The sequence below is a fragment of the Cervus canadensis genome, chromosome 6 (assembly GCF_019320065.1).
Source record: "Cervus canadensis isolate Bull #8, Minnesota chromosome 6, ASM1932006v1, whole genome shotgun sequence".
NCBI classification, from domain to species: Eukaryota; Metazoa; Chordata; class Mammalia; order Artiodactyla; family Cervidae; genus Cervus; species Cervus canadensis.
In genome coordinates, this window is record NC_057391.1 from 36,445,831 (window position 1) to 36,472,612 (window position 26,782).

The window sequence follows — 26,782 nt, forward strand, 5'->3', positions numbered from 1 at the left end:
ACCAATAAAAACTAAAACCTAGGGCAAGTGAAAGTGTCGCTTAGTCATGCCCAGCTCTTTGCAATCCTATGGACCGTAGCCCGCCAGGCTCCTCTGTCCAAGGGGATTTTCCCTGCAAGAATGCTGGAGTGGGTTGCCATTTCCTACTCCAGGGGATCTTCCCAACCCAGGGATCAAACCGGTGTCTCCTGCACTGCAGGCGGATTCTTTACTGTCTGAGCCACCAGGGAAACCCCTGAAAGCCAGGGAACTCTTCTCAGTACTCTGTAATGACCCATACAGGAAAAGAGTCTTAGAAAGAGTGGATATATGTATAAGTAATTCTCTTTGATGTACAGCAGAACCTAACACAACATTGTAAATCAACCATATTCCATTAAAACTGTTTTGAAAAAGGAATATTTCTTCTTTGTTATTGAGAAGATATGGGGGGGGGAGGAATATAATTCAGAACAGCCTACAATGCCTAGCTCATACAGCCAAACCAGGGGAATTATCTGAGTAAATTGACATCATTTGACATATCAGCAAAGAGCCATCAGTCACTCTTACCCTGAAAGCTTAAATCTCCTTATTTTCTCAATTCTCCTTAAGGATACATATGATTTCTTGTTTCTTTGTTTTGTTCAGTCTGATGGTGCATTGCAAAATTCAGAAGCTTTTTAAATAGACTTTTGTAGGTCTCACTTTTTTTTTAATTTATTTTTTTCTTTTAGGTCTCACTTTTTAAAGTTAATTTGTATTTTTATATTTACACATGGATTAGTCTTAAATATAGCAAGAAGTCTCCTCTAATCATGATCTCCCCTGGAGATGGGATAGAGTAGACATTGTGAAGAAGGAAGGAAAGTGGATGTTTAGGAAATGAATGAAGGCATCCGTTCCAACTTATGATGTGTTCACGTAAATGCACTCTTTTTTTTTTTTTTTTTTTTACATTTTGAACCAGTTGTTTCTTTATTAGCAAAACTTCTTTCCCAGATATGTTTCTTTATAATCTTTTTTTCCCATTTATTTTTATTAGTTGGAGGCTAATTACTTTACAATATTGTAGTGGTTTTTGCCATACACTGACATGAATCAGCCATGGATTTACACATATTCCCCATCCAGATCCCCCCTCCCACATCCCTCTCCACCCGATCCCTCTGGGTCTTCCCAGTGCACCAGCCCCAAGCACTTGTCTCATGCATCCAACCTGGGCTGGTGATCTGTTTCACCCTTGATAATATACATGTTTCGATGCTGTTCTCTCTAAACATCCCACCCTCGCCTTCTCCCACAGAGTCCAAAAGTCTGTTCTGTACACTTGTGTCTCTTTTTCTGTTTTGCATATAGGGTTATCATTACAATCTTTCTAAATTCCATATATATGCATTAGTATACTGTATTGATCTTTATCTTTCTGGCTTACTTCTCTCTGTATAATGGGCACCAGGTTCATCCATCTCATTAGAACTGATTCAAATGAATTCTTTTTAATGGCTGAGTAATATTCCATAGTGTATATGTACCACAGCTTCCTTATCCATTTGTCTGCTGATGGACATCTAGCTTCCATGTCCTGGCTATTATAAACAGTGCTGCGATGAACATTGGGGTACACGTGTCTCTTTTATATCTGGTTTCCACGGTGTGTATGCCCAGAAGTGGGATTGCTGGGTCATATGGTAGTTCTAATCCCAGTTTTTTAAGAAATCTCCACACTGTTCTCCATAGCGGCTGTACTAGTTTGCATTCCCACCAAATGTAAGAGGGTTGTTAAGAGGGTTCCCTTTTCTCCACACCCTCTGAATATATAAGAGTGAATATAAATGCACTCTTATATATTCAAACAGTCTTCACAGTCTTCACAGACTAAGAAGGTATTAGTCTTTCTCAAAGTCAACTTCCAGTTAACCACTGAAATACTTGAACAAAGTTTTAGGTACATTTTCTTTTTCAATGCAATTCCAATTTTCTCATTTCTCTAGACCTGTAGTCATTATTTCATCTATGTTTAAAATCAGGTAAAGTCCTAGTATTATCTTTCAAAAGTTCGGTTTGAGAAGAAAATTATCCCTTGCATCATTTGCCTTTTAAATGATCATGCACTTAGATTAAATGTTTCTCATAGAGAAAGAGCCCAGAGGCAGAAGGTTGGAGTCTAATTCTTCATGGACTTTAGGGTAGTAGTATATAAATAAAACCTGTTTACACCAAATTTCTTCCATAAAATCCACAAGGAAGAAAATGCAAACAAGAATGAGAATTTTGTTAGAGGGAAGTCAAAATAAACTAGAAAAGATTTTTATAACCATGTATTTCTATGTCAAATAATATACTACAGAAGCATAAAATCTCAGAGTTGAAAAGAAACTTAAAACCTCATTCTCCCTTCAGGGTTTAAATACAAAGTAATTGCTTTAGTCCCCCACCCCGGCCCCCAAAGTGTGAGAAAATATATAGTTTTCTTTAGTATTTTGCTACAGCTTACTTTTCCTCTTGAGACCCTGGGATAATAGAACCTGCAAGGTTTCCTTCCCTCTCACATGACACCGTGGGTGCTGTGGAGCACGCGAGTGGAGACACCCTCTGTCCCCTGCACCATTGCCTACGCGCTCATTCCTTGCCCCATTTGAGGCAGCAGTCCATCCCTTCCATCCCTCTGCACCCTTGGGCTTCCAGCTTTCTCTTTCAGACTTGTACGTAAATACCTGAGTGAAGCCCTGGCTCCTGGACTCACTACCAAACTCTCCACAGGGATGCAGGACCTGGACAGCAAGACACACACAGGTCCCTTTGCAATTGTGCAAGTCTTTCTTTGTTTCACTATATTCTTGGTGCGTTGTCCAGGAGGCAGCAAAAGGACCCCTTTATCCAGAAGGTACAGATATCTGTGGATATTACCTTCCTTGTGTATGTGGGCTGCAGTGAATACACATATAGAAAGAAATTTAAAAGGGAGCAAAAAGGGATTTAACCACTAAGTTCTGATCAATACAGAGGACAAAAGGATTACTGTTTATGCCCAACACACGTGCCTAGAGCTGTATTTCTCAGTATTGAACTACCTTCCAAATTTAGAATTTACACTCACTCTAGTGAATATACAGAGAGTCTTAGGTGTTGAAGAGACAGGTAGATCAAAAACCTTGCATTCGATGCCTTTAACCCTTGTATGAGTCATTTCAAGGAAATCGATGAGAACCAGCAATAACTCTGACAGAAAATCTTACTTCAGCTCATTGCCCAGAGAGATTTAGCTGCTTCTCCAAGTGCTGTATCTCTTATTTATTCATTTATTATATCATTCACTCATTTAAGTTTGGAATTAAGTGGCTCCTACAAACCCAGGAGATAATTAGCCATTACCGATTCATATAACACCATGCTGGAGATTACAGTTTGAGTTCTATGAAGGTCACTAGGCCTTTATTCTGCCTATTAACTAACTTATTGCCTTGCCATAAATGGGGATAAACACTGGTTAAGCCAGAAGCTAACAGGGAAGATATTTTAGCTTCTAAAACCTCATGCAGGCTACAGTTCAGGGGGCTGCAAAGAGTCAGACATGGTTGAGTGACTATGCACAACTGCCTCAAAGTTATCATCACTATGAATACAAATAATTGTTGGGATAACTGGTGAAAACATCAGTTTAGTATTATTTTCTGAGTAACATTGCAAAAAAACCTCAACCACTGTTTTTAATGTAGCAGGTAAGCACTAATATTGATACAGTTTTACTCTGTTTCAGGCTCTGTGTTGAACAGACCATATCATTTAATCCTCATGACTACCCCATGAGGTATACTATTGGATTCCCCTGAAAACAGAGCTTGAGATAAGGGCTTTGTGTGGTTGGTTTGGGGGAGGTAATCCTTGAGGGCATGAATGAGGATAGAGAAAGCCCACAGAGAAGGAAGAGGAGTCAATAAAAGGCTGCATTAATCAGACACCATGGTGGACAATAGGGACTCAAGCTGCTTGACCTCCTGAGAAGTAGAAAGATGCCTCCCATAGTTGTCCAGCAGAAAGACAGGAAGCAGGGGCATTTATCCACTGATGCCCATGCCCCACTGGTCAAGCTTTAACCCCCAGAGCTAGAGAGCTCTCCCAGGGCAGAAAGGAGAAAAGCAAGGTGTTGATGGCTCTCAGGGAGGTAAGTGGATGCAGCCAACAATGGTCCACAGCAGACACGGCTAAAACTAGAGGTGAAATATGTGAGTCAGGGCAACAGCAGCTTCTGACACAGTTATTATCTCCCCATTTTACAGAGGGGAAACCAAGATACATGGAGATTACCTCACCTGCTCAAGATCACAAGGTGGGTCAGTGGTAGAGTCAGGATTCAAACACTGACCATCAGACTTCAAGGCCATGGTCCCAACCATAAGGGTTAATGACTGCTGCACTATTCTCTTCCCAGTGTAGCTCCACCTACAGGTTTGGTAGTCCACCCACCAAATCTATTTGGAAACCAGGTTGGGGACATTTATTCAAACACCACACTTTCTTCTTTGGTAATTCATTTTTCAAGTTGCAACAACATAAGAAAATGCTACTAGAATGCTGTATCTACATTTTGGGAAGAAAATAAATACCTTTCACTTGAGATCATGCAGGAAGAGAGAGGTTCAGATAGTACACCACTTGTAAGGGGGAAAAAAAAATCACTCACACAACTTTTTTTGAGTTTAGAAACTGTTTTTTTATTTTTTTTATTAAAACATAATTCTTCAAAGAGTACAGAAATACACCTGGCCATGATCAAGTTAGATGTCAACCAACCGCTTCAAACATACATAAGAAATATCTACCAAATTCTGGCTCACAAGAACTTATTAAATTGTACATATACATTATTGGAACATCAACGTGGCTACATTTGACAGATTCTTCTAAAGTGGACACAATTTTCTGACAGATTACGTTCCTTCGTGATGAAAGCTGTGACAGCTGTGAATGTCTGAAAGATAAACTTGAAGGGCCACGGGGTGAAGCATACAGAGGGCATGCAGGGCCCTGAGAGAGCGGGTGGCAGGCAGGCCCCTGTTTCCACTGTGAGCACACAATGTACAGAAGAGACAAACACGAAGAGGAAGGCACTCCCTCCTGGGGAGAAGGGTCTTTGGGTTCATAGTCAGGAATCACAAGACAGCACACCCAGGAAAGGACAGGAAAAAGAAATTCCCCGCACACAGTCTGACCTTCCTCCAAGGGACAAGGGCCAGTGTGGTTCAAGGAGATCTGCAAGGACCACTGCCTTTGGGATATGCTGCTTGCCACTGAGTATGCCGCCCCCCCCTTCAAGCTTGCTAAAGGCACGGGATTGGCTCCCTTAGGTACAATAAACAAGAACAAAACACCCATCAGAAAAGAGCAGAGCTGGTGCTTGATTTGCTCTCATTAAGAGTGAAGTGTCATCTGTACTTTGAATTCAGCCTGGTGAAACCCACCTCAAAGTGGTCTCGAATCACTTGTGAGAGCCTCCAGGTGACTGATCAGTTGAGGACATTGTCCTCCCTCTCCTATCCTGTCTGGCTCCTGCTATAACTTCATTGGGAAACAGGAAGCCAAGAGCTTACCTGGGCTAGGTGTTGCCTTGGCATTTTACAATGATGAATTCCTTCTCTGTTTTGTTCCTCCTTTATGCCCAAAATGAAGGAAGTCATACAAAGAGACTGAAAATGAAACTGGCAACACCTGGGGTCTGGAGTCTTCCCTGGAAGAGAACCAAATGTTTCCCACTCTTTTGGGCAGAATCACCTCTCCTAATCAAGTATTTTTAGCTTGACATTTCCAGAGGCCCCCATGTATACTAACTTTGCCTTTTTAAATGATTTTTAATTCCAGAAGTTGGCACAAGATCATCATTTTCAATATCCTTTACCCCTGCTGATTGCTGCATAGAATCTTTCTCATGAGATCATCTGGGAAGATTAAAGACTACAGAGTGTGGGTATTTCTCAGTCTTTCTTCTCCACTTCTTTCACATTTTAAAATCAATCTAATAGGCATTTTCTTTATGGTCACATGGCTCCATAATTATCTTGGGCTTCTCTTAGAATACCTGCTCCCTTTGGCACTCCATAGACACTCTCCTCTATGTGTACTCTCTGCAGGGCCCCAGAACTGAGATATCCTCAGAAAATGCACATGAAGTTCCCTCCCAAGACCCGTTCCCCACTACCCAGCTTTTGTCTCCACTGTGAGGAACATGGACTTTACTAAGGACTTGGATCACTGAGATAAACATATATATATAGATATACACATCCTCAATGAAAAGGACATTCGATTTTATATATAGATTTCCCTCTCATTCATAAGCACTTGGCCCACAGAGGAGGAGGCAACCCATGCTGAGTTGCAATGAGATCATACAAATCACAGGCCCAGTGAAAGAAGAGCAGGAATGTGGAAAGGTCTGTGGCTTCCAAGAATTCACAAGCCTTGCTAGGAATCCACCTTTGGGAAGATGCTCACTTTATTGTTTCTGCTCATCTTCCGCTCCACCCTGCCTACCTTGGGTATCTTTGTCTGGATCAGCTCTTCTGGGGTGTTACCCAAGGGAGGAAGCAGCCTCTTCTTGCTGTTTCGGGTCTCTGAGAGCCACTGGGGAGGCAACTCAAAAGGCCCAAAGCCAAACTGCAGGGAATACTTGTCGGGAAATGTCTCAGATTCCACAGACACTGCTGGTGCTACCTGGGAGATAGAGTCCACGGTGCCCGGGGGTGGTGCGGGAGTTGCAAACTGTGGTCCCAGCTCTGCCTCCAGGCAGGTGGGAAGTAGCTCCTTGGCCTGGAGAGCCCCTGAACCTGGGTACTTGGCTTCGCTCTCTTCCTCGTCTTCTGTGGACTTGAAGATCTGCTGCTGCCCAATGTGGAACATCTCCAGGAGTTGGCTACCTGAGCGCATGCTGGGCTCCAGGCTGGCGTCAGCCATCCCACTCCCTGTGCCCACCACGTTTCGGCGGCTGTAGCGGTGGTGCAGTTGGACCAAGGTCCCTACCAAGCACTTGCGAACAGATTTGTTCACAGTAAGAAAAAGCACAGGGTTCGCCAGCAGAGAGACTTTGGGCAGCCAGATGGCCGTGAGCAGCAAGAAGACGGACGTGTCGGGGACGTTGAGCACTGTCTGGTAGACGACCAGCGTGGCATAGGGCACACTGCATAAGATGAAGACCATCACCATGGACAGCAGCGTGGCATGCAGCTCAGCCTCCCGCTGGGAAGCGTAGGGGATAGAGATGGTGTTCTGTGGGGTCCGCAGTGCTGCTATGATAACCTTCTTCTTCTGGCTGGCGCTCAGGGCCCGGCGTATCAGTATTAAGAAGAAGAACGAAACAGCCACAGGCACGATGACCGTGGTGATGTTGTAGACCAGAACGTATACCAGGTGGCCCAGAGAGTGGCTCCAGACTTCCGTGCAGGTTGACATGGCGTAGATGTCGGCCACATTGGTCACTGCAAACCCAGGGACACTGGCCACCACTGCATGGGCCCAGATGTATATCACTAGTTCTCGGGACTTGGCATCAGATATTTTTCTCTCCAGCGGATAGAGGACTGAGTAGTACCTGCCAAAGGCACAAGCAAAATTCACTTCACAGAAGAAGATACACTTTAACTTAGGGGAATTCACATTACTAAAAGTAGGAGAGAGGAAAGAAAGGGTCGAGTTCTTTCATTCTGCCTCAGACAGAGGAGATCACTAGGGGAATTTGGAAGCTAGACCTTAAGTTTTGAGGACTTTGCCATACAATTCATTGTGAGCTTTATAATTATGGCCACCAGCACTAAATCCCGAAGAGTGCCCTCGATATAAACGATATCTCCATCTGCTGTGAAGACACTCTTTTTCAATTTAAGGGTAAAGGGTAATTTGTAAAAATATTTTACATGGGCTAGAGGAGCTTAAGGGCAATTTTCAAAGCCATGAAGAGAGAGAAATTTGCACACAAATCCAAAGCAAACTCATCCTGCAGTATATATACATGGGTATCATTAACATTTACAGCTGCTGGGGCAGAAGAACCCAGTGTGAGGGATAGACTCTGACAAAGTCTTTCAAAATCAATTCCACTGAAAAAATTGTGTGGGATCAGGAGCCATTTTCCATGATAATCGCTCAGGACCCTAAGAGCAATCAGTAGGTCTAAAATACCCGCACAGTTATATCTTTGTTAAAATCAGAGATTTTTTTTTCCCTTCAAGCTTGACTTGATTATTCTATAACCACCTAATCAGAATTCCCAAAGCACCTTGTTTCAATATCACCTATGATTTGGGGAAACTGAGTAATTTGTTAAACCCCTAGAACCACATCTGTCTTCAATGGGCAGTCAGTAGCCCTCAGAGATACAGCAAGTTTCTCGCTCACCCCACGTCTGCGCAGTCAGCTAACACTGGAGTTGACCTTCCAACCCTACTAACATGTATTCCCTCACGGGGCCACCTGAGCATGTGTGATTTCCTGTCACAAGGATTTCTAAGTACCACCCATGTGCTACATATTGTGCCAGGCACTGGGCTGCAATGATGAAAGGATACACAAGAATGTTTCTAAACTACATGGGGAAAAAATGGCATGTAAGCAAACAATTATAACTGAGGAGAAGATGACTCTGCTGGAGGCATGCACAGAGGAGGTAGGGGAAAGGGAGCACCTGGGAAAATGTCAAGAGAAAGTGGTGCTGTGGTGGAGTCTGTCAGGGGACAGGCTGGGGGAGAGACGATGCAAACACACATGACCATGGATGACCAGAGATGGATGGAGCACGGTAAAATGTATTCTAGCTCACTTTCTGGGAGGGGAAAAAAAGAGAAAGAAATGTATAAGTTATGCACAGTCTCAATTTTTTCTCTCTGAATATAGATAAACTTTTCTAATCATCATTTAACAAATCCAATGTGATGGACCCACACCCACACATGAATACATGTCCACTATCTCTGATTCCCATTTGCTAAAAGACATGTAATGAACCCCAGCTTCCCATAATTTCTGATTCCATTATATGTTGGGAAACAGATGTAACACGAGTGCACAGGTTCACTATACATCATTTTGTTGGAGTGTACGTGTCTAGGGAATGATGCAGAAGTGCACATGGCCTCCCAATTTACTTGCTGACTTGGTGCCATGAAACAAATATCTGAGAAAGAAGTGAGAGAAAGGACTATTCTCCCTTTGTCTTCAAGTACACCACACTTATGCTTTTGAGTAATCACTAAATAATGAAATAGGGATCTACCAACCTTGCTTTTCTACTAAAAGAACTTGCTTACCTTTTTTAAAAAAAATAGGAATTTGATATTAACAGATGTGCTAAGCCATTTCAGTCATGTCTAATTCTTTGCGACACTATGGACTATAGCCTGCCAGGCTCCTCTGTCCATGGGATTCTCCAGGCAAGAATACTAGAGTTGGTAGCCATTTCAGGAGATCTTCCTGCCCCAGGGATCAAACCCAAGTCTCTTATGTCCCCTGCATTGGCAGGCAGGTTCTTTATTACTAACACCACCTGGGAAGCCCATTAATAGATGCACAATACTATATATAAAATAGATAAACAATACAAATAAAGACCTACTATACAGCACAGGGAACTATATTCAATATCTTATAATAACCTATAATGGAAAGGAATCTGGCAAGATTTTATATATCTATATATATATCTGATTCACTTTGTTGTACACCTGAAACATTGTAAATCAACTATACTTCAATTAAAAAAAAATAAAGTAAAAGATACACTGGAAAAAACTTTAAAATGATGGCAAAAATACAGTAGATTTTCTGCTGGAAAGATAATACGTATTTCTTATTATTTATGTATTTTCTTGCCTAAAACCAGAGGCTCAAAAATAACCCACAGGGATTACTGCACTGTTCTAGGTGGAATAGCAATCTGTCCTGAATGACGTGTTTCCACTCTTATTGCATCCTATTCTTAAAAAAACTTCAGGATTCATAGCAGCATTATTCACAACATCCAAAATGTGGTGACAACCCAAATGTCCCTTAAGTAGTAAACAGATAAATAAACTGTGGTATATGCATCCAATGGAAAATTATTCAGCAATAAAAAGGAATGAAGTAAGTTGTTAAAAGAGTAGGTCAGGGGGCTCCCTCGTTGCTCAGTAGTAAAAATCTGCCTGCCAATGCAGAAGGCATGGGTTCAATCCCTGATCCGGAAAGACCCCACATGCCGTGGAGCAACTAAGCTTGTGTGCCACAACTATTGAGCCTATGCTCTAGAGACCAGGAACTGCAACAAGAGAAGCCACAGCCGTGAGAAGTCCACACGCTGCATCTGGAGAGTAGCCCCTGCTCTCTGCACCCGGAGAAGAGCCTGCACAGCAATGAAGACCCAACATGGCCAAAAGTAAACAAAATCATTTTTAAAAGATAAAAGAGTAGATTGTAGCAGTTCTCATCATAAGTAAAATGATATGTTTCTATATGAGATGATGGATGTTATCTCTTTTTTTTAGAATTTTTTTCATGTGGACCATTTTTAAAGTCTTTATTGAATTTGTTACAGTATCACCTCTGTTTTATGTTTTGACTTTTCAGCCATGAGGCATGTGGGATCTTAGCTCCCTGATTAAGGATCAGAACCCACACCCCCCGCATTGGAAGGTAAAGTCTTAGCCACTTGACTGCCAGAGAAGTCTCTGGCTAAATTTCTAGTGAGTCCTTCACAATATGTGTAAGAAGATCCATTATGCCTTAAATTTATACAATGGTGTAGTAAAGGGCCTGTTGAGTGATGACCCCCATGTAAAAGAAAGCAAACACAAATCCAAACTGGTCCATGTCACTTGGTTTTGTCACCTGCCTTGTCTGCTCCTGTGGATGGTGAGTTTCTAAGGAGAAACTGTCAAAGAGCTGCAGTGGATCTCTAGTGGTAAAAGGATGGCAGACAATTTATCTGGGAAAGAATGTGCCAAACAGAAGAGAAGACTAGAAAAAAAAAAAAAAAATATATATATATATATATATATATATATCAGTGCAGCCTATCTAAACACAGGCCGCAAATAGTTCATTTAGTTCTTTTTACTCCGGAGGAAACTGAGGCTCAGAGAGGTTTGCCCAAAGCCACCAGCAAGGAAACAGCACAGGTGGGACTTAAAATCAGACTTCTGGCTCCAAGATCCCTCTTTTAAGTACAAAGTCAATGGTTTCTCCTAGTATGCAGAAGGCTTTGTATGACTTTGTGTCCTGTCATGCAGCTGACACTGGGCAGCTAATGAAATCTGGGTTCCAAGTCAGATAGGGTGAAGTGACTCCACAGATGGATTTTGTAGTCTATGCCCTCAATAGGTCATTAAGGTTTAAGCATGTTTTAAATAGACAAAGAGTATTAAAATTCTAACACCTAAAACATAGTTAAATTTATCACAGGATATAAAGTCAGAAGAATCAGCACATTTCACATCAGCAACTTCTCCTTTTTGTAAATCTTGAAATCAAAAATTCTTGTGGACACAAAATATTTTTCAATTCTTGTGTGCTTATTTAATTCTGTTCTCTAAAATGTATTATTATCTCAACTGTGTTCCTGAAGTGCTAGCAACAACAACAACAAAAAAGGCAGGAAGTTGTTGATTACTGAGATCTTTACACTTCACTATGATAAATTTGATCAAATTATGTATAATAGCAATAGCTAGGATGTAAGATGTAAGATTTATTTCAAATGGACATCCATTAAAAAGTTACGGGAACGAATGAAATCATGCAATATATAGTTTTTTGGATCTGGCTTCTTATACTGTATCCAGAAAAGGCAAAACTATACAGTGGTTGCCCAGGGTGAAGGGTAAGAAGTAGCAATTGACAATAAAAGGGCAACACAGAAGAAATTTGGAAGCTGACAGATCTGTTCTTTCTAGCATTGTGGTGGTGGATACACAACTCCATGCATGTGTTAAAATTCATAGAACTGCAGATCATAAAAATAAATATAAAAAGAAAAAAAAAAGTTACGGGAAGAGAAAGCAATCACCATCACAGTATAAAACCTTGGAAATAAATCCTACAAATAAACCAGGAATTTCTGGTGCTATCTGGCCAGGTCCAACTGGACTGTCTAATCACTTGTTAAATAACTACTGAATTGTTTGTTCTCTTGTTCTTCCAGAAATGTTTTCATCCATCATCAAAAGGCCCTAATTGCAGAGTTAGCAATCTGATGAGCAATCTACTGCAATTGCAAAGCAAATATGGCCAATTCCAACCAGACTGAAACTATATCATGCCCCAGGTCTGCCCCAGCATCCTCATGATGTAGCCTCCTCAACACCACATCTTTTCTCAAAAGCCCCGTTTTCCAGGGCTGCTGGCTTTTGTGAGGTATCTGTTTCAGCAGTTGATTCTCTTTCTCTTGACCACAAGCAATATTTGGAATATCAGCTATTCACTATTTGCTTCACAGTGATAATTTTTCAGTACACTTAAAAAACGTTACGCCCCTGGCTACTTAATCTTACCTGTCCAAAGCAATGGCAGGGAAACTGAGGATAGTCACAGAGCAGAAGACTTTGTGCAAAAACTTGACGACCTTGCAGAAGAGCATGGTGTAGATCCACCAGCAACAGTGAGGACTGGTGCTGAGGATGATGTCGAAGGGCACGCAGACCAGGCTGGCACAAATCCCCGAGCAGGCCAGGTTTTTAATGAACCTGTTGGTGACAGATTTGAACACGGTTGTGCGGCAAGTCGACCATAACACCATGAAGTTTCCTGGCCAGATAGGCAAAAATAAAAACAAAAGAATTTTTAGATAAAAAGATAGAAGACAGAAAGGAAAGAAGGAAAATGCAGGTTAAAAAAAAGATTGAAAACCACATTTGAGAGTTCATTTCAAAGAACTTAAAGGCCATATTATATTATCAATTTATATGAAATTATTAAATCACTTTCATACATATCAAAAAGTCTATAAGAATTTTTATTGGTGAGTTTTTAAATTTAATTTCGGGCATAATAAATATTATCATGATGATCCTGTCACACCTGAGTATAAACAATTGGCTAGGGATTACTAAATCTCAGCCAGTCTAAAGCTTGCAAATGACCTCCAGTTACCAAACTGCCACAGAAACAGGACAAAAGACATACATGTGGCTTACAATTTTCTATTAGCCATATTTTTTTTAGCCATATTTTTTAAAACTAAAAAGAAGCAGGTGAAATGTTAATAGTGTATTTTATTGACCCCAATCTATGCTAAACAATATCATTTCAACATATCATTACTACTTTAAAAAGTACTAATGAAATATTTCCATTCTTATTTTTTTACCACATCTTTGAAATTTGGCATGCATTTTTTAAATTGAAATATAATTAATACATAACATTATATTCATTTTAGGTGTGTGTGGTGTACATTTTATTTTACACTTACAACATATTTTCATTTCACATTAGTCACATTTCAAGTGCTCCAGAGCCACATACAGCTGGTGGCCACTGAAGAGGCCTGCACTCTTCTAGATCTTTAGCACCTATAACACACTTGCCTGTCTCTCTCTAAGCGTTCTCCTCCTGTGGCTTCCACAGGCCCACAGTCTCCTGGTGTTTCTCCCACCCTCCCACCTCTCCCAGGTCCTAGAGGCTCCCAGTCTTCTTTACCAGGCCCTTTCCCATCTTCTCTCTGCAGCCTCTTCCTAGGTTGAATTATCCATTGAGATGTCTTGCTTTTGAAACACTAATAACCCTCACATTCACGCCCCAGACTAGGCCTCTCTCCTCCCAACTCCAGACTCCTGTTTGCCACTAAATGTTGGATTCTCCATTCCCTCTCAGTCTGTTCTGCCTATTCATTGTCCTCCAGAGCCTACACAATCCAGGACCAACCTGCCTAATCTCACACCATGCTGCCCCTGGCTGGCTGGGCATAGTCATGCTGCTCTTTTTTTCTGTTCTTGAAACACATCGAGGCTGATTCAGTCTCAGTACCTGTGTACAAGCTTTTATACTGCCTAGCAAGGTTCTTGTATATCTGACTGATTCCTTTTAATCCAGGTCTTAGTATAATTGCTGCCTCCTCAGAGAGGCCTTCTCTAACCATATTTTTATTTTAAACATTTACTGTTCCTCCCCCCACTATACTCTGTTATAATACTGTGGCCTTCTTAGCTTTCATAATTATTCATTTGTTTATTCATTTTCCCTTCATTTCATGAAGACAAAAAAAAAAAATGTCAATCTTGTTCACCATTATAACTCCACTGCCTAGTTCAGTATCTAGCACAGAATAGGCGTTCAACAAATATTTAGATGAATGAATTTGTAAAAGGACAAATAACAACTAAAAGTCCCTGCAATAAAATTACCCTTTTGTATTTGGAATATCACAAGAGGCTATTCTAAGTCAGTAGTTCCCAAACCTTACTATGCATAAGGATTACTATATCAGACATCCTGACTCACAGTTACAGGTATAGAATTGGAAACTTGCATTTGTAACAAGCTGGCCCCAGACTGAAGTATCAGAATTAACTGCCATGTCTAGACAGAGACTATAGCCCTTATCCCCAGGGTCTCACAGGGCCCAAGTGCTCAGGTATACCAGGCAGCCTATTCTACTAGGGAGGCTTTCACCTGGTTAGAGACCCAGGTCCACACGGCCAGTCAGTCATGACCCAAGAATACTGCTGCCTCTTGAGTACAGGCACAGAGAATGCCCTCTAATGAACTGAGCTGGCAGCTCAGTCTCACACAGAAGGAGAGCCATGGGGTCAGGGGAGGGGATAGCAGAATTCAGGGCTCCAGCCAAAGTCACCCCAGGAGCTGCCTCAGTGCCTCAGATGTTGACATAACTTTCTGTCAAGAGTCTCTTTTCAAACACAATATTCTACAGCTACTTCTTATTTGCCAGAAAAAAAAAAAAAAAGGCATTGTGTTTAGGTAAGTAGGCCAGCTGCTTCCAGGAAATTCTCTAACAAACTTTGCTTACATAAGTATGCTGCCTCAGTGAGATGAAATTTGCAGTGGGAATACATACACACGTGTTCAATACAAAAGCTGTTTATACTAATACCACTACCTCAGGCCGCTCTAGCTCTCCTGTCACCAAGGTTATAAGCTGAGCAATAATGATGTATTTGAAGCTTCATCTATATGGGGATTTTTTTTCCTGGCCTTTTTCCACTGAAACGCAGAATAGGATCTTGCTGAAGCATCTTTCCTCACTTAAGTTTTACAGACAGGATTTAAAATCTGGTAACCATCTAATAACAAAACTGCCCACTTAAAGAAATCTGCCATGAAAAGAGTGTCATAATATCATCAGTTGTTAATACTGAGGCTGTCTCCAGTCCACCAGGGGACTTTCTATAAAGACATAAATGAAGACCCTGAGCATTCTCTTTTTCTCTATCACTATTAATCTTTGTCATCTCGTAGGTTACGCTGGAAAGCCTTTTCATAGGAAAAGGTCAGTTTTCATTCCAATCCCAAAGAAAGGCAATGCCAAAAAATATTCAAACTACTGGACAATTGCACTCATCTCACATGCGAGCAAAGTAACGCTCAAAATTCTCCAAGTGAGGCTTCAACAGTACGTGAACCAAGAACTTCCAGATGTTCAAGGTGGATTTGGAGGTCAAATTGCCAGCATCCATTGGATCATAGAAAAAGCCAGAGAGTTCCAGAAAAACATCTACTCCTGCTTTATTAACTACACCAAAGCCTTTGACTATGTGGATCACAACAAACTATGGAAAATTCTTAAAGAGATGGGAATAGCAGACCACCTTACCTGCCTCCTGAGAAATCTGTACGCAGGTCAAGAAGCAACTGTTAGAACGGGACATGGAACTATGGACTGGTTCCAAATTGGGAAAGGAGTAAATCAAGGCTGTATATTGTCACCCTGCTTATTTAACTTATATGCAGAATACATCATGCAAAATGCTGGGCTGGATGAAGCACAAGGTGAAATCAAGATTGCTGGGAGAAATACCAATAACCTCAGATACGCAGATGACACCACCCTTACGGCAGAAAGCGTGGAAGAACTAAACAGCCTCTTGATGAAAGTGAAAGAGGAGACCGAAAAAACTGGCTTAAAACTCAACATTCAGAAAACTAACATCATGGCATCTGGTCTCATCACTTCATGGCCAATAGATGGGGAAATAATGGTAACAGTGAGAGACTTCATTTTCTTGGGCTCCAAAATCACTGCAGATTGTAACTACAGCCATGAAATTATAAGATGCTTGCTCCTTGGAAGAAAAGCTATGACTAACCTAGACAACATATTAAAAAGCAGAAACATTACTTTGCTAACAAACATCTGTCTAGTCAAAGCTATGGTTTTTCCAGTAGTCATGTATGGATGTGAAAGTTGGACCATAAGGAAAGCTGAGCACCGAAGAATTGATGCTTTTGAACTGTGGTGTTGGCGAAGACTCTTGCGAGTCCCTTGGACTGCAAGGAGATCCAACCAGTCTTTCCTAAAGGAGATTAGTCCTGGGTGTTCATTGGAAGGACTGATGCTAAAGCTGAAACTCCAATACTTTGGCCACCTGATGCAAAGAACTGACTCTTTGAAAAAGCCCCTGATGCTGGGAAAGATTGAAGGCAGGAGGAGAAGGGGACAACAGATGATGAGATGGTTGGATGGCATCACTGACTCAGTGGACATGAGTTTGAGCAAGCTCTGGGAATTGGTGATGGACAGGGGAAGCCTAGCATACTGCAGTCTATGGGGTCACAAAGAGTCAGACATGACTGAGTGACTGAACTGAACTGAAGTGAGGCTACGCTGAATAAAATATTCTATGTAACAAACAAGAAAATTCATTGCAAAGTACAGGAGAGGGTGTGTGCCAACGTCTTGCATGTACACAGTAAATTGTTTTGCAGCTGAAACTAATCTCAGATATCATTTCCTTCATATTCTAACTCTCTTATCTTTCTCTCTCCCAATTATGAAGGGCACACTTTTTATTGTTTTTTTAAATCACACATCTTATTAGTATGTCTACACTTATGAATGACAAAACTTATTTTCATCGAGTTGCTTTTGAAAAATCTGAGATGGCTGTAGTCACATTTTATCTCCACTTATTTACAAAACTCTAGGTGGCATCTGAAACCTAACCCCTTTTCCTATTAAGAACTACAGCTAAGCCTCTATGTTCTGTTCCTTCTCTAAACTACTTCTCTTTCTCCTCACTTAAAAACTGATGCATTTGGCTCTAAGAACCTGAATTAGAAGAAAGTATCAGGTGAAGGGCACCCATACTCAAGTTTGATCGGCCACACGTTTTATAAAAAAGTGTGTGTGTGTGCACGTGAGTACACACATACACGTACATGCACACAAATACATACACAACAAAGCATGAAAATTACATATTTGATCATTTAATCTCATAAGCACTGTAGATTCTTCTTAGCTTTACAAGGTACACCAAGGGATAATTCAGTATATATTTTAAACAGAGTATTCAACCTTGAGATACTTTTTATTTTAGACATCTTGTGTTTTAAATCACCCAATCCCTTTTAGAGATGATTCAAGTTTCTGTATCCATTCTTTCTCCCTACACATTCACGTTATATTTCCTAATGCTGGAGTCCATGACAACATTCTGTGCCAGGATTGTGGGCACAGTACCAGTTAGTACATACTCATAACACACACAACTGAAAGGGAAATGAGAGGTAGAACATGATGGCATTGGTTCAAATCTACTCTCCCTGGGACTGCTATTACTCTATCATTCCTCCTCAGCTAAATTACAAATCAAGATTTCCCTTTACAAAGTATAACTTGATATAAGACAATGCGTAAAATGACAAAAAAAGAAAGTAAAAATTATCGATGCAGTGATAACTATCTATAAACTTTAAAGTATTTATCTTTCCAAACTCCTGTTTAGATATGCAGATGTTTTTATTATGCCAGTTGGACCAACTATTCACATGGTTTTTTAGATCTTTTTCCATATCAACCATCTTTCTGTGACAATAAATAAAAATAGATCAATATCATCATTTTAACAACTCCATAAAAGCAACAATGCTTCTGTGGTTATACACTAGTGTATTTCATCTACTGCATATTGATGAGCTTTCTAAAGCTGTTTTCAATACATCTCTAGTATACAATGTTGAGTTCAACATCCTTATATATTTAAATTTGGAGGAATTCGACTGATTATTTACTGAAGATAAATTTCTAGAAACAATTTCCGAGTCAAAGAATTTGCATGTTTTATATATATATATATATATATATATACACACACATATATATATATATTGCAAAATGACCCTCCATAAAAGGTATATGAGAGCATTGTTTTTCCCACACGCTCATAAAAATTCTGTAGTCTCACTGAAATATTTGGAATTTTGCATGCTTCCTCAATCCTAGGATTCATGTTTTCCTTACTTCTAGAAAATTTTCATCCATGGCCTCTTTGAATTTTTGCCCTATCCTTTTTCTCCCTATTATCTTCTTCTGAAATTCCTAACAGACTTACATTAAACTTCATTCTCATCTCTTAACCTCTCTTTCATGTTCTCCACTTTCCATTAATTTATTGTCTTCTGCAAACTGAAAGCTATTTCTCAGGTTTTCCTTCCATTTTATCAATTCTCAATTCATCTAAAAGTAGTAAAACTATCTTTCTTTCTGGTAGCTTATTGGGCATTAAACCTTTTGAAATTTATATTTGGGTCTACTGCAAACTGCCTACTCTTTATTTCTAGTGTCTAGTCATCTTACTATGGCTTTGTTCCTTTTTTAATCTAAAATCATGCTTTTAAACTGCTTATAATTTTCTTTTAGATTATTCTATTGTTTTTAGTTCTCAACATGTTCATTTTGCCATTTGTTTGCTATATTGGCTCTCTTTTTATGGTTTTCCTCACATGGTTTTTAATGTCCAGTTATGAGCTCATAGTATATGGGGGTTGCTTTTCTGGGGCAGGCTATAGACCAGGTCATGGACCATTCTGAGAAAAGTTTAGTGTGTGGGGAAATTTTTACCCTAAGGAGATGCAGGATACTTTAATGACTAAGAGCACAAACCCTGAAGACTTCCTCTCATATTCACATCCCAGTTCTACCATTTACTAACTATGTGTGATCATGGGTGACTTAACTTCCCTGTGCCTCAATTTCACTGTCTGTAAAGTGGACATGATAACAATGCCTGTCTCAGAGCCATTACGAGGATTAAATGAGCCCATACAAGTAACATACGTACAGCACTTAGAACAGCTTCTTATGCCTAATAACGTGCTATGTAAGGAGACATGTCACTGTTACTTTCAGCTGCACAGCAGTTCCCACATCTCTAGTATACAATAAGGCTGGGCCAGAGGAAAAGAAACCTGGAGCAGTGTATAGAGACAATAGAAGAGGACAGCACCCTGGAGGGACTAATAAGCAGTCAGAAATGGGAGACAAGATAGGACTGACTGGCCTGCAGATTTCAAATGGAACACTAGGGTCCACCAAGGAAAAAAAATCCTTGGATGGTGCTGGCAAAATCACAGCAGACATCTCGTGGGTTCACCATACTTCCTGGGACTATGTGTTTGGGTATTTGTGACAACTTTAGAGTTCTGTTCTCAGGTGTGTGGGATACACACAACCTGTCTCTCCTCTTTACCGTCTTGTGGATTCAGTGACTTCACTAAGGCCCTGTCTCCCTGGCAGGGAGGGCAGGGGCCACTGCAAGACCTGCTCCCTCCTAGGCTGTCCAGCCTCCATTTGAATCACAAATGACAGGTCTCAGATCAAAGACATCTCTTCTCCAGATGCAGTCCTGCTCCTAGAATCCATCAAGTCTACTATAAGACATTTCAAACAGCCTACAGAAATCTTGCAGGCGCACACAGACATGATATATCTTAATAAAGCCCCACAGTGAATTAAAAATCATAAATGGTCAAGGAAACTGAAAATGGAATCAATGATCTTGACATGGTTTCATAAAGAAAAATGAAAAATCTCAAGGTAATGATGACTTTCTCATCATGCTTTCAATTCAACTATGTAAACAGTGGGAAACCATCAAGAGAGTATTTGTATCATTATGGGGAAGTCTTTTAAATGCTATCTGGCCAATAATAATGGTACAAGCAATAAAACAATGATTATAACTATACTTCATTATTTATTTAAAAACTTTTAAAAACAATAATTACCTACCATCTTCCCAATTAAGTAGACACTACTCTTGTGCATTTAGACACACAGGTTAAGCAATTAAGAATTTTAATCAGAATTTAAATTTTGAAAAAATTTTATTCAAAATTATTTGAAAAAAAACTACAGTTGGCTGTTGAATAAGGCAGAGGTTGATCTGCATGTAACTTATAGTCAGCCCTCCATACCCACAGTTCCTCCACATCCCTGGATTCAACCAACTGCAGATTATGTAGCACTCTAGTAATTACCATTGAAAAATACCCACATTTAAGTGGACCCATGCAGTTCAAACCCATGTTGTTCAAGGGTCAACTATATTCAGTTTCTTACCACTTTATTAGAAAGTAAAGGTGTCTCTGAATATCTAAGGGCATTGCTACATTTTATTTAGGTATGATTCAGATGCAGTTTCATTATGAAACTGATTTGTGCAATGAGTTAGTTTTAAAAGACTGTGGGGTGGGGTGGGGGGTGGGATGCAAACTTTAAGACCCCTGGCTGCTCCCAGAAATACTATTCAAAGTTGCAGCATGATAGAATGAAATTAGCCTAGATATCTAAAGGGCAAATCCATGTTTTTCTCTGAACCCTTTAACCTGCTGCCCAAGCAAAACCCTCAAAGGGACCTCCTTTTCATTAGAAAGAGTGAGAGACAGAGATGGTAAGACAAGATAGGAATAAAGAATTCCTCAGAATAAAGAAGGCAAATCCTGGAAAGTTTAAAAACAAAAAAAAAGACACTGTTAAGCTCTGCGAACCTGGAAACACAAACATTAAAATTGAGTTACAAAGTTCACACTTCCAAAGGAAAGCTTAAATAGTTCACAAAAAGGATTCTAACTTATTCTGATTTTTAAAATATTTCTCCATTTAACCTACATGGGTAAATTTCCTAGCACTGGCAAGGTGATAAGCAGCTACTGGTATTTTTAAGAATTATGGCCGCAGCAAGAACGTGGAGGAAACCAGCTTGTAGCCAGGGCTCTGTACCTGGTGGTTTTCAACACAATTTGCTCTTCTCCTAAGTCTAAAAGTTTGAGCCTCTCCCTCACTAATGAAGTGTCAATTTGCTATAACTTGTGACTAAACTCTCTGATATCTGCCCAGCTCTTTAAACTGATCATTATTAGCATGAGAAAACTGGTACTTTAATTATAATTAATTTGATTCCAGAAGTTGTTCTGAAATGATACAGAAGGTTCAAATTAAGCAGAAATTGGATTAGCAGGAAGAAGCTATGAAATTAGTTTATTAAAATTCATGGTGAATTTTAAATAATTGCTTTGAATGAAAATGCTCTTCAGTTCAGTTCAGTTAAGTCCCTCAGTCATGTCTGACTCTTTGTGACCCCATGGACTGCAGCATGCCAGGCTTCCCTGTATATCACCAACTCCCAGAGTTTACACAAACTCATGTCCATTAGAATTAGATGTTTTTCTGGAACTCTCATGCTTTTTCTATGATCCAGCAGATGTTGGCAACTTGATCTCTGGTTCCTCTGCCTTTTCTAAATCCAGCTTGAATATCTGGAAGTTCATTGTTGATGTACTGTTGAAGCCTGGCTTGGAGAATTTGGAGCATTACTTTGCTAGCACGTGAGATGAGTGCAATTGTGCAGTAGTTTGAATATTGTTTGGCATTGCCTTTCTTTGGGATTGGAATGAAAACTGACCTTTTCCAGTCCTGTGGCCACTGCTGAGTTTTCCAGATTTGCTGGCATATTGAGTGCAACACTTTTACAGCATCATCGTTTAGGATTTGAAATAGCTCAACTGGAATTCCATCACCTCCACTAGCTTTGTTCATAGTGATGCTTCCCAGAAGCTCTATACAGTCAGCAAAAACAAGACCAGGACCTGACTATGGCTCAGATCATGAACTCCTTATTGCCAAATTCAGACTTAAATTGAAGAAAGTAGGGAAAACCACTAGACCATTCAGGTATGATCTAAATCAAATCCCTTATGATTATACAGTGGAAATGAGAAATAGATTCAAGGGATTAGATCTGATAGACAGAGTGCCTGAAGAACTATGGACTGAGGTTCGTGACACTGTACAGGAGGCAGGGATCAAGGCCATCCCCAAGAAAAAGAAATGCAAAAAGGCAAAATGGTTCTGATGAGGCCTTACAAATAGTTGAGAAAAGAAGAGAAGCGAAAGGCAAAGGAGAAAAGGAAAGATTTATCCATTTGAATGCAGAGTTCCAAAGAATAGCAAGGAGAGATAAATTCTTCCACAGCGATCAGTGCAAAGAAACAGAGGAAAACAATAGAATGGGAGAGACTAGAGATCTCTTCAAGAAAATTAGAGATACCAAGGGAACATTTCATGCAAAGATGGGCACAATAAAGGACAGAAATGGTATGGACCTAACAGAAGCAGAAGATATTAAGAAGAGGTGGTAAGAATACACAGAAGAACTATACAAAAAATATCTTCATGACTCGGATAATCATGATGTGTGATCACTAACCTAGAGTCAGATGTCCTGGAATGCGAAGTCAAGTGGGCCTTAGGAAACATTAGCCCAGAGGGATTATTTCTCCAATAAAAGATTGAAAGATTATAAAGCCTGAGAGGAATCTTATCTGGAAATTTTATTGACCCTCATGAGCACCAACAATGGTTTTATACCTAGATAAATACCCAGATAAATGAATGAATAAAAGCTTGAAGTTCTATATGTCTCTATCAAAATTATTTTCTGTGTACTCAGTTTTGTAGGTACATCTATTGATGGCAACTGCCTTTGATCAACAAACTGAATGCTTACTATCTCCCCAACAGCAGCACACAGTGTCAGAGCAGAATAAAGGAGACACATTCAAGGATATATCACGCAATACTGTAATTAGTCTAGCAAATGTACACAGAATATTCATGCATTCTATTCTCCTACTCCCTCTCTTCCAGTAACTACCATTGTGAGGTCTGAAAGGGAAAATTATATTGGAAATATTTCCAAAGAACACAAGAGTAAAATAATTACAGGGCTAAGAAAGGAAAATGAGCCCAATCCTGCTTTAGTCCATGGGGACCCAGCATGACTAATAAGAGGTACGGGAGTAAGATTCTGGAAATGAGTCTCTTACTCCTCATGAACTGGCACAATCTGACTAAGACACTAATTCAGAGTTGAAAATTCCATCCCTTTTTCTTTAGCTAAGTTTGGAAGGAGAGGCAGGAGAAGGGGAAAGGCTGGAAGATGAGGAACAAGAAATGACATTCTAAAACTTCTCATAATAGATCTCAGACCACTTCCTCACTGCTGAGGAGGTTCCATTTACTCTAGAGTAGACTCTCCTTCACCACTTTCTCCAATTCCTGCCGGAAAGGAGGAGGCCAGCAACAGAGGGGTGTTTGTAGAGTGAGAAGCTGGGACTGGGAGACCCAGAGCAGCAGATGGTACAAAAGGTGGAGGCAGCCAGATCCAGTCCAAGGCCAGAGAAACATGGTCAAGGCAGGGAAGGTTCTGGAAGGAAGTGATGGATCTGAAAGTCAGAGCAAGGTGGAGAATAGGACACACACAAGAGACAATGAAAAGATAAGTTACAGCACACAGCCCATCAAAGCCAACCAACATGAGAAAATGGGACAAATGGTCAGATAAAATACTAGGAATCAAGAGTTCTGTAGGAAGCAGGGAAGTGGCATGTGGGTAACAAGGGAGGAACTTAAGAGTTGAGACAGCCTCAGTCTGGACTCTGAACTTGGATATGACTCCTTGTGAGACAAGAACTGAACCAACAAGATGTATTTAGGTACAGTGCAGGTGTAATATGATTTTAGAAATACTTCTAATGAATATGCAGGAATAAAATCTTTCAGAAAGCATACTCTTAACACTTCTCTTTGTCTCTTTTCTTCTTTTGTCTCCTTCAAGTAGTATCAGAGGATGGAGAAAGAAGAGAACAAAAACTGAGAGCAAAATAATAAGGAGAATAATTTCAATTCTATTTATCTCCATGCCAAGTCCTATTTTTATATGTGCGTTTCCCAGTAATTATTTAAGGCAACCTAGGCCTTATCTTCTTGAATCTTCATTAGTCTCATTGCTGAAAACTGGCAAAAGGATTTTTTTCTTTGTATCATGTTCTCCGAATCCAGGCTTCATGTTTATGGTAATTACAGTGGTACAGATAAACAGAGAAGGAGAATTCTCCTAATATTTTAGCATTTCATGAATAATCAGCTAGCTTCCAATTCCTGTTTTTTCCTCTAATATTAGTTGATTTGAATAATACTGAGTTATTTACCATGTAATTTTCCTGCTGGTTCAAAATAAAATCAGCATGAAATACTATTACCTTGTTTAAAGCACTAAAATCAATGAAGAGATATGAACTCTTATTTTCCCATTCTAAAACAAAAGGGGGAAGAATTTTTTATCTTGTGAGATATTGATTTTCCACTTTCTGGGTTAGTAAATTACTGGCTTTCAGCGTGCAGTCAATGTCACTGATTCAATGTGATTGAAGTAAATAAGATAAAATTTAAAAAAAGATAAAATATAAAATCTGTTCACTTTCAATAAGCCTCAGTTTCCATTAGTCTTGCTCCTGACATTTTTCTTACAAAGGTTTAAGCATGTAAACACCATAGATGAAGGCAGAATATTGGCTAATAAGTGTTAACCAACAAAATTTAATATTATTCCAAGTAAGGAAATAAAAGTGAGCATATATACAATGTTCAGGGAAACAGTGACATGCTACAACATTTATTTATTTAATTTTTTTGACCTCACCACATAGCATGCAGGATCTTAGTTCCTCTACCAGGGATCAAACCCATGCCCCCTGCACTGGGAGGTCAGAGTCTTAACCACTGGACTGCCAGGGAAGTTTCTACATTTTTAAATTGTCATTTTTCCAATTAGAAACTCTATAGTTCTTTAGCAGGAATAAGAAGGTAATTCACAGCACTAAATTGACTTTATATACTCACATGAATGGAAGGAACCTGGAAAAGTCATCTTTGCTTCCACACAAGACTATGTAAGTCTTATGCAGAGAAAAGCTATTTTTGCTAACTGTTAAGACTTCTGGAAAAAGCAATACCTTCAGACTCCCTATGGTAATCAGCTTCCAAGATGGCCAGTGATCCCCACCTCCTGGTTTTCACGGCCCTCTGTAGGCTTCTCCTACAACTGAATAGGTAAATAATGGGGTACAGAAAAATGACAGTAAGACTCCCAAGGTTGGGTCATAAAAGACATCACCACTCCTGTCTTAATCTCTTGAATCATGTGCCTTGGGAAAAACCAGAAGAGTCTGGCCACTCATCACAAGTTTGGCATTTCCTTCCTCTACCCCTCGGCTTTTTCCCAATGAAAACATCTTCAGTTTATTTCTGAGTGTTTGTTTTTTTTTTTAAACTAACACATGTTCACTATTACAAATTCAAATGGTTCAGAAAAGTATAAGAAGAAAGAAAAATTACCTGGAATCCCACCACCTTATAAATATGATTAATATTCTGGTCATCATCTCTATCTCTCTTTATGTGTATAAACATAGTATTAAGTAAATGGTATATCACTTGTACATGCTGTCCTTCTTTGTGGATACCAGTGATTTTCTCACTATATAATCATAAATAAATATATACACTGTATTTACAGACATATATGACTGTATCACAATTTATTATTCACCCTTCGTGCTCCAAATGGGCATTCACTTGGTTTATAGATCTTGGCCATTATAAATAATATTACAATAAATATTGAACATATATGCTATTTTCTGGTGTTTTTATTTCTGTGATTTTGATTTCTCATTTCCACCAGCAATGTGTATAGAAACTTTTCCTCCAAAATTTTTGCCTGTGGCAGGTACCATCACATCTCATTGATCTTTGCTAATCAATGGCTGAGAAGTTATATAAAGACCCAGAAGGGGTAGTCCCTAAGAGCAGTGCCGTAGGCTTCATGGACAAGGCATCCTGTAGGGCATATACTTTTCAGAATAGATTACTGTAACATTTTTGGAAACCCATCCAGCCAGTTTGGGATTGAACACTGCTCTAATCCACCATAAACTCAGTAACAGATCTACCTGAGTCAAGCAGGCCCTCCTACATCATGCTCTGTCTCCCAGATCATATACACTGATCTGTGGGGGTAGGACCCACAAGAATGTTAGCATGCATTACACTGGGGTGCCTACTCCACTGCATGCCAGATGAGGCAGGCAGAGTGGCAGGAGAGGAAAAAAGAAAGGAATCGTATGCACCAGAGGAAAGCTACAATCCACAACAAGCCAGTCCCTAGAATTGTAGTATAACTCAGATCCAAGAAACATTCATTCTGAGAAAGTCAGAGTAGGACGAGAAATGAGGGAATTGAGGGTGCCAGCTAGAAGCAGAAATGGAAAATCACTTCTACAAAATTTTACTGGGAGGTGAGGAAGAGAGGGGGGGGTGCGCCTGAAGAAGTCATAGAAATCCTGCTTCAATTCCCCAGGCCTTGCCCTCAGCTTCCCTTTCATCTGGCTGTGCCCGAGTTATATCATTTTATGATCAACTAAGGATCTTAGACTTCAGTAAGCACCCTCTGAGCTTGAAGACTGATCCAGAGGCAGAAGAGCC

General features: G+C 39.9%; 1 protein-coding gene across 3 annotated transcripts in view; it reads right to left on the reverse strand.

Moving 5' to 3' along the window:
* Positions 1–4,668: 4,668 nt before the first annotated feature.
* Positions 4,669–26,782, reverse strand: part of GPR176 (G protein-coupled receptor 176) — a 114,037-nt gene continuing 91,923 nt past the window's right edge. For 2 of the 3 annotated variants that reach the window (XM_043471441.1, XM_043471442.1), the window contains exons 2-3: positions 12,492–12,683; positions 4,669–7,564 (exon numbers count right to left, since the gene is read on the reverse strand). In XM_043471441.1, coding sequence (XP_043327376.1) covers positions 6,442–7,564; positions 12,492–12,683 — 1,315 coding nt within the window. In that variant the 3' untranslated portion in view covers positions 4,669–6,441. Of the gene's footprint in view, positions 7,565–12,491; positions 12,745–26,782 lie in introns of all 3 variants that reach the window. The other variant, XM_043471440.1, reaches the window with a different exon arrangement.